Source organism: Solea senegalensis, linkage group LG3 (genome assembly GCF_019176455.1).
Source record: "Solea senegalensis isolate Sse05_10M linkage group LG3, IFAPA_SoseM_1, whole genome shotgun sequence".
NCBI lineage: Eukaryota > Metazoa > Chordata > Actinopteri > Pleuronectiformes > Soleidae > Solea > Solea senegalensis.
The window spans coordinates 851712-864032 of record NC_058023.1 but is presented as its reverse complement, the minus strand read 5'-3'; the positions used below and the strand labels follow the sequence as shown (position 1 = coordinate 864032).

At 40.8% G+C, this 12321-nt stretch overlaps 2 protein-coding genes across 2 annotated transcripts in view; one reads left to right on the top strand and one right to left on the bottom strand.

Moving 5' to 3' along the window:
* The first annotated feature begins 1395 nt into the window (after positions 1–1395).
* cmasa (cytidine monophosphate N-acetylneuraminic acid synthetase a) lies at positions 1396–9276 on the top strand. The gene is made up of 8 exons (XM_044020410.1): positions 1396–2866; positions 3582–3724; positions 5558–5713; positions 6139–6275; positions 6391–6485; positions 6572–6731; positions 6824–6989; positions 7304–9276. The coding sequence occupies exons 1-8, from the start codon at positions 2637–2639 to the stop codon at positions 7510–7512; spliced, it is 1296 nt and encodes a 431-aa protein (XP_043876345.1). The 5' UTR covers positions 1396–2636; the 3' UTR covers positions 7513–9276.
* Positions 9277–10470: 1194 nt separating this feature from the next.
* The window catches only part of LOC122765909 (E3 ubiquitin-protein ligase TRIM39), a 9344-nt gene continuing 7493 nt past the window's right edge, over positions 10471–12321 (bottom strand). The window contains exons 13-15 of the mRNA XM_044020398.1: positions 12034–12152; positions 10901–10997; positions 10471–10820 (exon numbers count right to left, since the gene is read on the bottom strand). Of these exons, the coding sequence (XP_043876333.1) occupies positions 10668–10820; positions 10901–10997; positions 12034–12152 (369 nt within the window). The 3' untranslated portion in view covers positions 10471–10667. The remainder of the gene's footprint in view (positions 10821–10900; positions 10998–12033; positions 12153–12321) is intronic.

Below are 12321 nucleotides of genomic sequence, written 5' to 3'. Positions count from 1 at the left end.
TAAATGCACCCGATTAAGCTGAAATGCCATTTTTCATTGTTAGTCACTAAAACTTGGCACAAAAACAAAATTCAATAAAATAATATAATAATGCAATGGGAACTGCTCAAGAACATGTTCATGTCTTTATCTCACTGTGAGACAGACTTTTCCAACAGGAAACGGAAGTTTGTAAACCACTCACTCTCCCACACCAAACCCCATAGAGAAAACCGGTGATTTTAGCTCGCGGGGACACAGGAGCTGCTGGTCTACTGCTGCCTCGTGTGGTCACTTTGTGTCACTGAGGTAAATCCAAATGTAGGATTTTAAATGCCAAAGTGACAAAAGAAGACATTTGAACTTAGTGTTGGAGGCAGCAGTGGATCAAAAACCCCTGTGTGCTTTGACGTTAAAATCACTGATTTTCTCTATGGACTTTGGTGTAGGCGAGTGAGTGCTTTACAGTCTTTAGTTTTTCTGTTTTACAGAGAGATCGAGACGTGAACATGTGACGTAGATGTCATAGACTTAAACTCACGCTAAACTTATATTCGCTGAGCCTTTTGTTAAGTGGCGAAAATGACTTAATTTTGTTAAAATGTCTTTTTCTCTTGTCAGACTGAGGAAAAACATGATTTTTCCTCTGCACTCCCTTTAAAACCTAAACTTACCTAAAAGGTTACCATGGAGCTTCAGAGAGGACATTGGCTCCTCCCTCCAGAGTTTTGAATCTCATTTGGTTAGAGAGGACTGTTGTTTTATTTACTGGCTGCTTTTGCTTCTGTCAATGTTGTGTCTTTGTTGTCAGTCGGTTTGAGACTTTGTTTTCTCAGTACTGGGTGGGAGCTCTAGTCAGGTGGCATACCTGTGTGTGTGTGTGTGTGTGTGTGTGTGTGTGTGTGTGTGTGTGTGTGTTCTGAATGTGACTGATGGAGTCCAGCTGTATGTAGAGAAAATGTCAGAGCGACTGTCTGACTCCACGACAAGAATTCCAGGAGTCAGAACCTGTTTTTCAGTTATGTAACAATAACACAGCTCCTCTTAAGACTTGACACTTACAGGTGAGTCCCTCTGAAGCTTTTTACGACCACTAGGGGGCAGCAGAATCCACTGTGATCCAAACACAAGTCACTTGTGCTGATGTTTGTTCCTAATCTTTAGCTATTTTCACATCCTTCATTTACAAAATGTCATTGTGTATCTACCTACCCATCAACCTACTTACTTACCTATCTTCCTACTTACCTACCCATCTACCTACTTACCTAGCCACCAACCTACTTACTTACCTATCTTCCTACTTACCTACCCATCTACATACTTACCTAGCCATCAACCTACTTACTTACATATCTTCCTACTTACCTACTTACCTATCTACTTAAATACAAATAAAAATATAAATTACATAGGATTACAATGTCTAAATCTAAAGATTTTTTATTTTAATTAAAAATATATGGAAACATGTATGGGATTATAAAAGATTTTCAGTCTTATTAAAATCTTTTCTATTTAATTATTTTTCCCCGATTTGACCAACAGATGTCGCCCATGCACCATGTGCCACATCTCACGTCTGCCCGTCACTGTGGAAACTGCTGCTGAACGTTCCATTTGCTTTTAATTAACCAATTGTAACATATATATTTGTAATGATATCTAAAAATAGAACAAAGATAATATAAAGACAAGATAATATAGAATAAAGGTCACGTGAATTTCTCTGCTAATTTATTAATAGCAATATATATATATATACAGCGATTTTTCAACTTTACACAGGAAGTAAATACAAGTCAGTGGCGTTTATTTTGAAGGCCAGGTGAAAGCAAGTGGTGCTATATGATTATGTTATCGTTGTGGGATGACAACTAAAAATAAATTATAAGAAAGTGTATTTTGTTTTATTTCATACATTTAAAGAGTAGAATTAAAGATTTAAGACTGTACGCTGTTTTTATTGTCAAGGTGCAAAACGTTTACACGGCAAGTAGAAAAAAGTCCGGACTTTTTAATTACTTCCTGTGTCTTATTTTGAAGGCCAGGTGAAAGGAAGAGCTGCTATGTACGATTGGCTATTTTGTTTTGTAAGCATCGCGACCAAAACTCCAACATGAACACGTGTATTTGTTTACGTTAATTTGGAGGAGAGGGTACATAATTCAGACTTAAGAGCAACTATGTAGCGTATATTGTTAGCCAACTAGCTGGGTAACCTACAGTTTATTCATCCATCTAATTCAGTATAAATAAATACAATTCAGGTATACATGACTAAATAAAATGACGTGTCTGTTGTTGGTAAAACTCGTTAGAAAAAAAACACACTTAAATTTGCAGAATCTGGAGCTTTTTTTTATTTTCTGCTTCCACACTCCAGACCAGCTGGTGGCGGTAGAGCGCAGTAAGAAAGTAAACAGTGAAGCGGGAGGAGAAGTGGTGCATAAATCAGGGGACAAGAGAAGAAAATAGCCCAGTCAAACTGGAGTCCTGACGAAATCCGCCACAGCGCAACTGAGCTAACGCTTTCGTTGACTTCATCCTCCTCAGTCCGACCGGAGCCAACAAGAACCGGCTCAGACCAGCAGCACCCGCCGCCGCTAGTGCCGTGTCGCCGTTACCCCGTCTGCGGTGAACCGTTACAGTCCGCCATGATGTCGCAAGCGAGGAAGAGGAGCCTCTTCGCGGCGGATGACGACGAGCCCATGCCCGCGCCGAAGCTGCACGCCCGCGGGGACGAGGCTCACAGACACGTCGCTGCTCTGGTTCTGGCGAGAGGAGGAAGCAAAGGCATCACCCTGAAGAACATCAAGAAGTTAGCGGGTCTGCCGCTGCTGGGCTGGGTCCTGAGAGCGGCAGTGGACTGCAACATGTTCCACAGGTACGTCATCATCATCATCATCATTATTAACATAATGGGCAGCAGCAGGACCGGCCCAAGCATTTATGCGGGCCGAAACAACAGTTTAAGGCTCTAACCTTCCGATTAATCATTAGAATCTTCTTATGCAGTTTTATGAAAGAAAGTCATTTTGAGTGTTTTTATTTCAATAATTCAAACCAGTTTGTGTGATTTTTCAGCTTCTTAAATGTGAATATTTTCTAGTGTTTGTGATTTTTCAGCTTCTTAAATGTGAATATTTTATAGTTTCTGTGCTTAAATGTGAATAATTTATAGTGTTTATGATTTTTCAGCTCCTTAAATGTGAATATTTTATAGTTTCTGTGCTTCAATGTGAGTATTTTCTAGTGTTTGTGATTTTTCAGCTTCTTAAATGTGAATATTTTCTGCTTTTCTTTGCTCCATATAAAAATCATTCAAACTCAATCATTTTGTGTTTGTGGAGAGAAATAATGAATATTTTTCTACGTTCTCTGGACTCAATTGTGGGGAAAATAATCAACAGCTTAATCAATTATGTAAATAATAGTTATTCGTGATTCTTCATTTACTCCGTAAAGTAGAACTAGGTCGTGTCTGCAAATACAGTTCCTTTGAATCCTCATCAAATCGCCATATTTTGTGTATTCTTACTCGACTACAATGAGGAATATGATGGAAAACTGTGTTGTTGTTGTTGTTGTTGTTTTAACAGTGTGTGGGTGTCGACGGACCACGACGAGATCGAGAAGGTCGCAAGATCGTTCGGAGCTCAGGTTCATCGCAGGAGTGCCGAAGTTTCCCGAGACACTTCGTCATCACTGGAGACCATTCAGGAGTTTGTCCGACTTCACTCAGGTGTGTGTGTGTGTGTGTGTGTATCTATTTATGTGAAACGTGTACACACATGGGTGTGTGAGAGCAGTAAATAGATCGTGGCATACATCTTCTTTGTCAATGAGAAGGAAGTCTGGGTTCCAAGTCAGGGTGAACTGGTTTGATTGCACCGGTTTTCATACCTCTGTCTCTGAGTACTCAAACCTGTCCGTGTCCATATCAGGACCACATCTAACCGAGATCATCTCTTTCTTCTGTGGATGATCTCTCTCAGTCCTTTTTGTAGTTTTACTGTAAGAGTTCCACAATGATTGTTGTTGTCCAGATTGTCCACAAACCATTTATCCATATACGAGCCAGGGTCGGAGCCTCCTCCTCTTTCTCCTGAGCTTTCTTCTCCAGCTCGTCCATGAGCGTCTGCAGCCTTGTCTGTCGCGCCCTCGTCTTTTCCAGCCGCTGCAGTCTTTTAATATCAGATCAAAAAAACACTCTTGATTACCGACACCGTGTGGAGCTTGGTTCAAACGAGTGTGTGTGATTGTTTGTTCTGCTTCAGTTTGTTCAACTGTCAAAGATCTAACGGTCACTCACACGTCTCACTGTGTGCCAACACCGACATGGGTGGAGCTAAACCTGATGTCTCGTGAAGCTGTAGCTCGTGGTGTAAGTTTGGGGCGATTGAAGGAACACGTTGGGGATCCGAGTCCAACGCTCATGGATTTTTGGGGGAGCGATTTATTAATTTTTTTCACGCCAATTTTATCTTTTTGAATCTGATGTTTGCAGGGGTTTCGAAAAACAATTTATAGGCGGATATAAATACATATATAATGGTCTGTCGGGTGCACCGAGAGAGAGCGAGGCATGGAACATGCATTCTATAGTTTGTTAAAGCCTCGCCCATAATTATCTGGTCTTAATTCCTCTCAACCCACAACTGTGAGTGTACAGCTTGTTGGAGGAATCGGACCGGAGCCTTGTTGATTTATGGTATCTCAGTTTACAGAGGAACTACAGAGCATGTGAACAAATGCATGAGCGGCAAACGGCCAGGATGATCCGGTCATGGAAAACGCCTTTCAAATAAACCTTAACTTTGTCAACAGTGCCATCATATGAGTGTAGTAACCAAACAATGAGTGGTGTTGATTTTACTTTGGTATGTATTAAAAAAAAATGAGGATAAACTTCCCGCACTCGCGCTCTTCTTATTTTCACACGTCCAAAGTCTCCACAACGAGCTTCAAACAAACTCAAAAAAACGCTACAAATCCAAAAAATATCAAAACTACAAATAAACTATTACGCCAAAATTTTATTTCAATGTCCGGTCGCTTAAATGTCGACAGTAAAACGAATATCGTACAAAATCAACGCCGCGATCTCTACCATCACACAGTATGTGAAATTACCTGTTGAGCAGGAACCCTTTGTTTCCCATCAGTCATTCCATCTTTTTATTTTTATTTTTCCATTGTCAGGAACCGGTTTCCCAGCGCTGTGTTTCGTTTGCAGATGTAGATTCAGGTGTCGGTGCTCTTTGACCTCTTCGACGTCTCTCGGCGCTCTCGCCATCTGTCGCTTTTCCACCATACGGTTCCAGCTCGACTTCCAGCCATGCCCGGACTGTGTCGTGGAAAAGTGCCGGTAGTGCCAGTAGTAGTCCACATCGGGCTCCTGTAGAAACATGACGGTCACGATTGTGGCGTAGCGGCCCGTAACTATATTATTATTATTATTATTATTATTATTATTATTATTATTATTACACTGACCATGAAATCATCGTATCTTTATTTCACCGCTGAACGATGATGGTTCTCACTCTCACTTTTGTTTTGTTTCCTCCCGCAGAGGTCGACGTGATCTGCAACATCCAGGCCACGTCGCCATGTCTGCATCCGTACCACCTGCAGCAGGCGCTGGAGATGATCACGCTGCAGGGCTTTGACTCCGTCTTCTCCGTGGTCCGGAGGCACCACTTCCGCTGGCAGGAAGTGAAGGAAGGAAGTGAGTCGGCGCACGTGGGCTTCTCTACGTCGCGATTAGCATTTTGTCACGATGATGTCGTCTTGTGTGGCGTCGCAGCAACCGTACGGAGCCTGACACAGCTTCTTCGTTAACTTTTGGAGCTCCGCGTGGAGCTCGTCATGCTAAAGTATCGCCTGAAGCGGCTCTCGTCCATGTTGTGAAACCACACAAGACGACGGTTTCTTCTCTGCAGAAGTGTCTGGACGCTGGCGAGTACACGGCGTCATTCTGAGAATCTCAACGCCGATTGGCGCAATTTTGTTGCGTCTGTGCATTGACTTCGTACGTAAACTTGCGACAAATTCGTAGCTGCCACGTCCCCAAGACAAAAAAAAAATGAACGACTTAAATTGTCATCGTAACAACAACTGCCTTTGTAACTGCTAAGCCCCGCCTTCTTCTAGATAACAAAGTCACCAAGCCACTCAATCTGGACCCAGCGAATCGCCCGCGGCGTCAGGACTGGGACGGAGAGCTGTGCGAGAACGGCTCCTTCTACTTCACCACCAGAGACCTGGTCTTGAATAAGAACATCCTGCAGGTACCGTCAATCGATCCTCCGTCGATCCTCTGCACCTGTCCACGTCGGTCTGTTTCTTTTTATTCTGCTGTTTGTGAATTTCTTCCCGTCTCCGCTTGTTTTTCCTCTTCTTCAGGGCGGCGTGACCGGCTACTACGAGATGAAGCCGGAGTTCAGTGTGGACATTGACGTGGACATCGACTGGCCCGTGGCAGAACAGAGAGTTCTCAGGTGAGAGACACCTGCAGAGAATATCTTCCATTACTTGTCATTATTTGTAGCTTCACGTTTTTAATTTTTCCACGGTGTCTGCACAGGTACGGTTACCATGGTAAGGTGGTTCGCCTCATGTTCTGCAACATCTCGGGCTGTTTAACAGATGGAAGGGTCTTGATGTCGGGAAGTGGAGAAGACATGGTGGCCATTAACACCAAAGACACCGTCGGCATCCAGATGCTACAGAGCGAGGAAGTAGAGGTACCTTTTTTCTTTTTTTTCTTTCTTTCTTTTTTTATAAATTTCTTCTTATTTTTGACCCTCGCACACTGATCTCCACCTTGCTCCACTAGGTGGTGCTGGTGACGTCCAGCGTGGATCTCTTGAACAGCGTGCTGGTCGACAAACTGGCCAAGAGGGCGGGCTGCGAAGTCGCGAAGGTGGGCGAGGAACCGCTGAAGGATCTGAAGCTGGTCCTTGAGCGTAAGAAGCTGAAGTGGAACCAAGTGGCCTTCATGGGTAAGAAGCAGATTAAAATCTCAATCCCCTTTTCTCACATTCATGTCAAACCTTGTAAAGATTACTGATAAATCAGTTGAAGGTGGGGGTTTTTCTGTAAATGGCAGAGGAGGTGAGATTCATGGAGTCATGTGGTTGAAATGACAAATGCTATGTCTGCATAGCATGAGAGTCAATGTGAGTGGATAATCTGGCCAAAGGGCCAAAAAAAAGGGAACCCAGCGTAGAGCCTTGTGGCACTCCCCGAGGTGATACTACACTTTTTTACAAGTATCGCTGATTTCCTCCCACTTTTTTTCTTCTTCTTCTCTCAGGTAACGACAAAGTGGACGTCAGCTGTCTGAACCTGGCCGGTTTGAGTGCCGTGCCGAGCGACGCCCCGATCGTGGCCACTGACGCCGCAAAGTACACGTGTCGCAACGTCGGGGGAAGCGGCGCCGTCAGGGAGTTTGGCGAATACATTCTGCTCCAAAGAGAAAAGGCAAAAATGAAGCAGGACAGAATCGACACGAGCAGCAAATGAAAGTCTGAGTTTGAGCAGCTTATGCACAGTGACAACAAAAAAAATGCAAATATGCACGAAATAGCGGATTATGATTTACAATCGAACCGTAGTCATAGTTTACATAATTGATTCTTGGAGGGGCAGAATGGAAGTTTTTATTTTTATGGGCGCAATCTGTGTCAAATATGTTACGTTTTATTGGAGGCGGAGCTTCAACGGCCTTCTTATGTTGAACCAAAGCTACTTTTTGGTCTTTCTCTGTAGCCTCATGCTATGGTCAAGCTCTAGACGCCACATGACTCGACTCGTTTTACGTCGCCTCGTTGGTTTGTTTGTTTATGTCGCCAGGGCTGGTTTCTACGGTGGCCCTGAAGACTTGACGCGAATGCAACAGCTAATAAAAATGGTGGTACTTAATACTACTTATGCATGTAGTATGAAAACGAGATGAACCACTGACACCGACAGTTAACTTTAAACGTACCGTAAAGGAGGATACCGTAAATCGGCACACTTCACGTCCAGATCTGCTGTGTTTTGACGTTTTCCTTCCAAAGAACGCTAACACATTGCAATGAAAGCACGTGAAATAGTCGATATTTAAGTCGTCGTCCAATATGAAGTGAACTTAATCGGTTGTTCTGTCTTCTCTTTTTGGTTTGAGCTTTTTACTCGTTGAGTAAAAACGTTCTCAACTGTTTTGTTGCCCTGGAGCGCAAAGGCGACTCAGGGAAAACAGCCGTTGGAGTACACCGCGCATCCTTCTGTTGTTGTTGTTGTTGTTGTTGTTTCTGACTGTTGCGTGAGCGTCAGGTACCTGGAGCTCTGTTGTTACCGGCCTTTGTGCTTCCTGTTCGCCCTCTTTGAAAAAGAAAATGTACATAGAAATATGCTGCCGTGTAAATTAACACTACGCTCGTTCAAAAATATGCTAAATAATTTAGCAGAGCACAGAATTCAGCTGTGTAATTTACAGAGTAGGACTGCTACGCTGCTACCAAAGCTGCTTTTAAATTAGCTTAGCTTGTTTTTGGTTCAGGGTTCTTGTAATTTTCACTGTTACGTGGTGTTTTTTTTTTTTAAATCATTAGGTTGGAAAATCAAGAAAATAGAACAATTATGTTAGCTAAGCTGCTGTTAGCATTAGCTTAGCTTGATTTCAGGTCAGAATTCTTCTAGTGTTCACTGTTACAAAGTTTTCGGTTTTAATTCATTAGCTAAAGTTGAACATGAAGTACATAAGTGTCAAAAACAAAACAATTTGGTTAGCTAAGCTGCTGTCAGCATTAGCTTAGCTTGTTTTCAGGTCAGGATTCTTTTAGCATTCACTGTTACAAAGTTTTTGGTTTTAATTCATTAGATAAAGTTAAACATGAAGAATATAAGTGTCAAAAACAAAACAGTTTGGTTAGCTAAGCTGCTGTCAGCATTAGCTTTGCTTGTTTTCAGGTCAGGCTTCTTCTAGCGTTCACTGTTACAAAGTTTTGTTTTTAATTCATTAGCTAAGGTTGGCAATAATAAAGAACACAAATAAGTGTTGAAAACAATTAAGTTGGCTAAACTTCGGTTAGCATTAGCTTGTTTTTAGGTCAGGAATGATTATGAGAGTGTGTGTGTTTTTTTTGTTTTTGTTACCGTCCACCGTATATCCATAAAACAATTTGTTGTTTTTGTTTTTACTGTTTGTTTCCAGTGAATTAATGTGACTGAAAGGTTTGATAAGGATGTTTTTTAAGGACTAAGAGGAATCTTGTGGTGAAATAAAAAATGATTTGTCTTCTGTGTCGATGAATGAGGAAAATATTTAAATGTTTCAGCTGATTCTGTTTTACTCTTTATATATATATATATATATATATGATTTTTTTTCCTTTTTTTGTGTGTTTCTGTGTGAATCATTTCCACTAAAGTCAAAGTGCATTTAAAGTCTGTGGTTTTTAATATGATGAATATCCCACACACACACACACCAAGGATCATTTTTGGAAGAAGCATTTTGTGGTCATCCAGTGTTCAGACAACTCCGGTTGATAAAAGCAGAAGTGTTGGTTTGTAGAATGCACAGATTGTTGCTGCTAATGTCAGGGACGTTTTTTGCAGTTTATCGGTTGCTTCATATATCAGAACTAACATGTTGAACTTTTAAAACATCAACTATGAGGACAAATTAGTGTTTTGGTGAAATCAACCTTTAAAACGGACTGCAAGGGACTGACTTGTGCAGCTGGTTGCACAAGCCCCTCCCCCTTCCAAACACCTGTTTCTGTCAAAAACAGTTTCAACGCGGTCATAAACTTTCGAGCCAAACGGCGTTGTCATACTTTAGCGCAGAGACGTGGTTGAGGCTTTAAACGGGTCACGGGACTTTGGGCTTTTCTCACCTAAGTCAACGTTTTTATATCCATTACAGTTTTTAAACAATCACAGTTTGAGTTTTATACTTTTTTTGGACGAGTGTGTATTGTGAGTCCAGTCCATGAAAATAATCACAAAAATCTCTTTAACAAGCTCTTCCCCTGCCCACAATTTCCAAGCTACACGGATCATTTTTGACATAAAAACATTGCTAAGGTCGCTGTGTAACCCTGTGTGGTTTCGTATGACTTGCAGTTTTTCTTAATATCACCTAAAAGCACATTTGTTGTGATCAAACCTCCCATTATTTTCTAATTTTAGTTCTATTTAAGCGCACCCTGAAACACTGAGTGAAATTCCTTTTATATGTACAGTAAATGTACTTTTTTCTACTTTATTATTTCACTGCATTTTAAACAGAAAAAATGAAAACCACTCACACATCAGTCACCGCTTAGCTTAGCATAAAAACATAACAAATCACATAGGAAATGGGAAATATATACATATATATACAAATACTCTTATTTACACAGGAAAAGTGGACAAACATGTATGTTATAATTTTAATTTATTCTCACTGATGAAAACAAAAAAGGAAAAACTGATTAAAAATAATAATAAAATAAATGACCTTGTCTTTATTGACAGATAATGAACGAAAACAAAACAAAATCCTGACTCATCTCGCTGTTATGCTAAGCTATGCTAAGCTAACTACACATTTGAAGTTCTGCGATGTAAGAAAATACGGTAAAAAATGTCGTTCTGTTTTTACTCCGGTGTGATGACGAGCGGTGCGTTGATCATTCTTTCTTTCACTCCGTCACGTTCACCGGCGTGATGACGAGCGGCGCGTCGTTCTTTCCAGACTTGTTGGTGCACGGACTGAAGAACGGGAAGATGCTCTCGCCGAACGTGTCGTTGAACGTGTAGATGTGGATTTTAGCATCGACGTTGTAGAAGGAAACCTGCACAGGACAAATGAGTTTATATGTATATATGTTTTTTTTAAATAAATAAATAAATAAATAAATCTCCCATAATGCACCTGTCCTTTATCGTAGTCCACAAATACCCCGATCTTATGAGGTTGAAGGTTCAGGTGAACGTCTGTGGACGCCGCCGTGCGAATGGCGTATTTGTTCCTGAGGAGAGAAGTGAGGAAACATTTGACCACATTATAAAATTACAAATCCACTCTGGTATAAAAGTACTTAGAAGTGATACTTGAGTAAAAGTTGAGTACTTTTAAAACTTACAGTACAGTAAATGTCATAAACTTTAAGACTTTTACTTAAATAAGTTTATTTAAAAAAAGTTACTTTAACTTCTACCAAAGTGATTTTCTGATAACAAATTGCACATTTATCACTTTTATGTCCTTTATACAAGACTGGTACTGCTGATTATTTTCACACCGTTTCCTGTTTTATTTTGTATTTACAGGTGCGTCGCTTCCTGTGCTCGCTTTGAACTCGTCGTGTTCGCGAACATGGAGGCCGCGAAGGCTCATTCTTCATCAAATGACAGGTCAGTGTGTGCTCATTTTAGTTGCTAGATAAATCTGGTTAGTTAGTTATGACAGAATTGTTGAAATTCGAACCTTTTACAGCTTCTACTTTTGTATTTCCTGTGTAACATTAACTGTCTGTTAGCGAGACATTTGTAGCTTCTGTTGCTAACGAACGTCTTTTTTTTTTGAGAAAGTAAATCTTTACATCGTTTAGTTCAAGATAGCAATTTAAATGTTAGGTACAGTTATCAATAAGACTTCAACAAAAACAGGTTTTCTACCACCAAATTCACTGCACTTATGAATATAAAAATAAATAATAAATACTGTAAATTAATACTTTTCCCCCTGCTAACTATCAAAAGTGAGTCGGAACTGGTGACGGCGTTGCACCTTGCTTAGCCACAGCTAACGTAGCATTAGCTAATTTTGTCCATGTGACAAGCATAATGATGCTGTATTTCATACATACACCAGTAGGGGGCAGTAGAACAGAAACAAACAAACAACAGCTTTAGTCTCAGAGCAGCCATTTTGATCTTGAGTTGAGAACGCGGGGCTTGAGGAAGTACAGCTGCAGGGGGCGCTACAGCTTTGTGTTGACGTTCCTTAGACACAATAATACAACAGCGTTGTCACCATTTTCATTCAATTACATGAAAACTCACTTGTTTCTGAGGCTGAGGAACCAGTAGCCATTAATCGGATTTACTTCAATCTTCCCCTTCCTGTTTATGGATTGCTTGGCCACGCCCAGATCCCAGTCCGTTTTCCCACCGACCTCCACCTGTTTATATATCATGTTTTACATTTACTAAAAAACAAATAACAACTATTTTGTGAATATTTTCTAGTATCTGTGATTTTTCAGCTTCTTAACTGAATATTTTCTAGTTTCTGTGATTTTTCAGCTTCTTAAATGTGAATATTTTCTAGTTTCTGTGATTTTTCAGCTT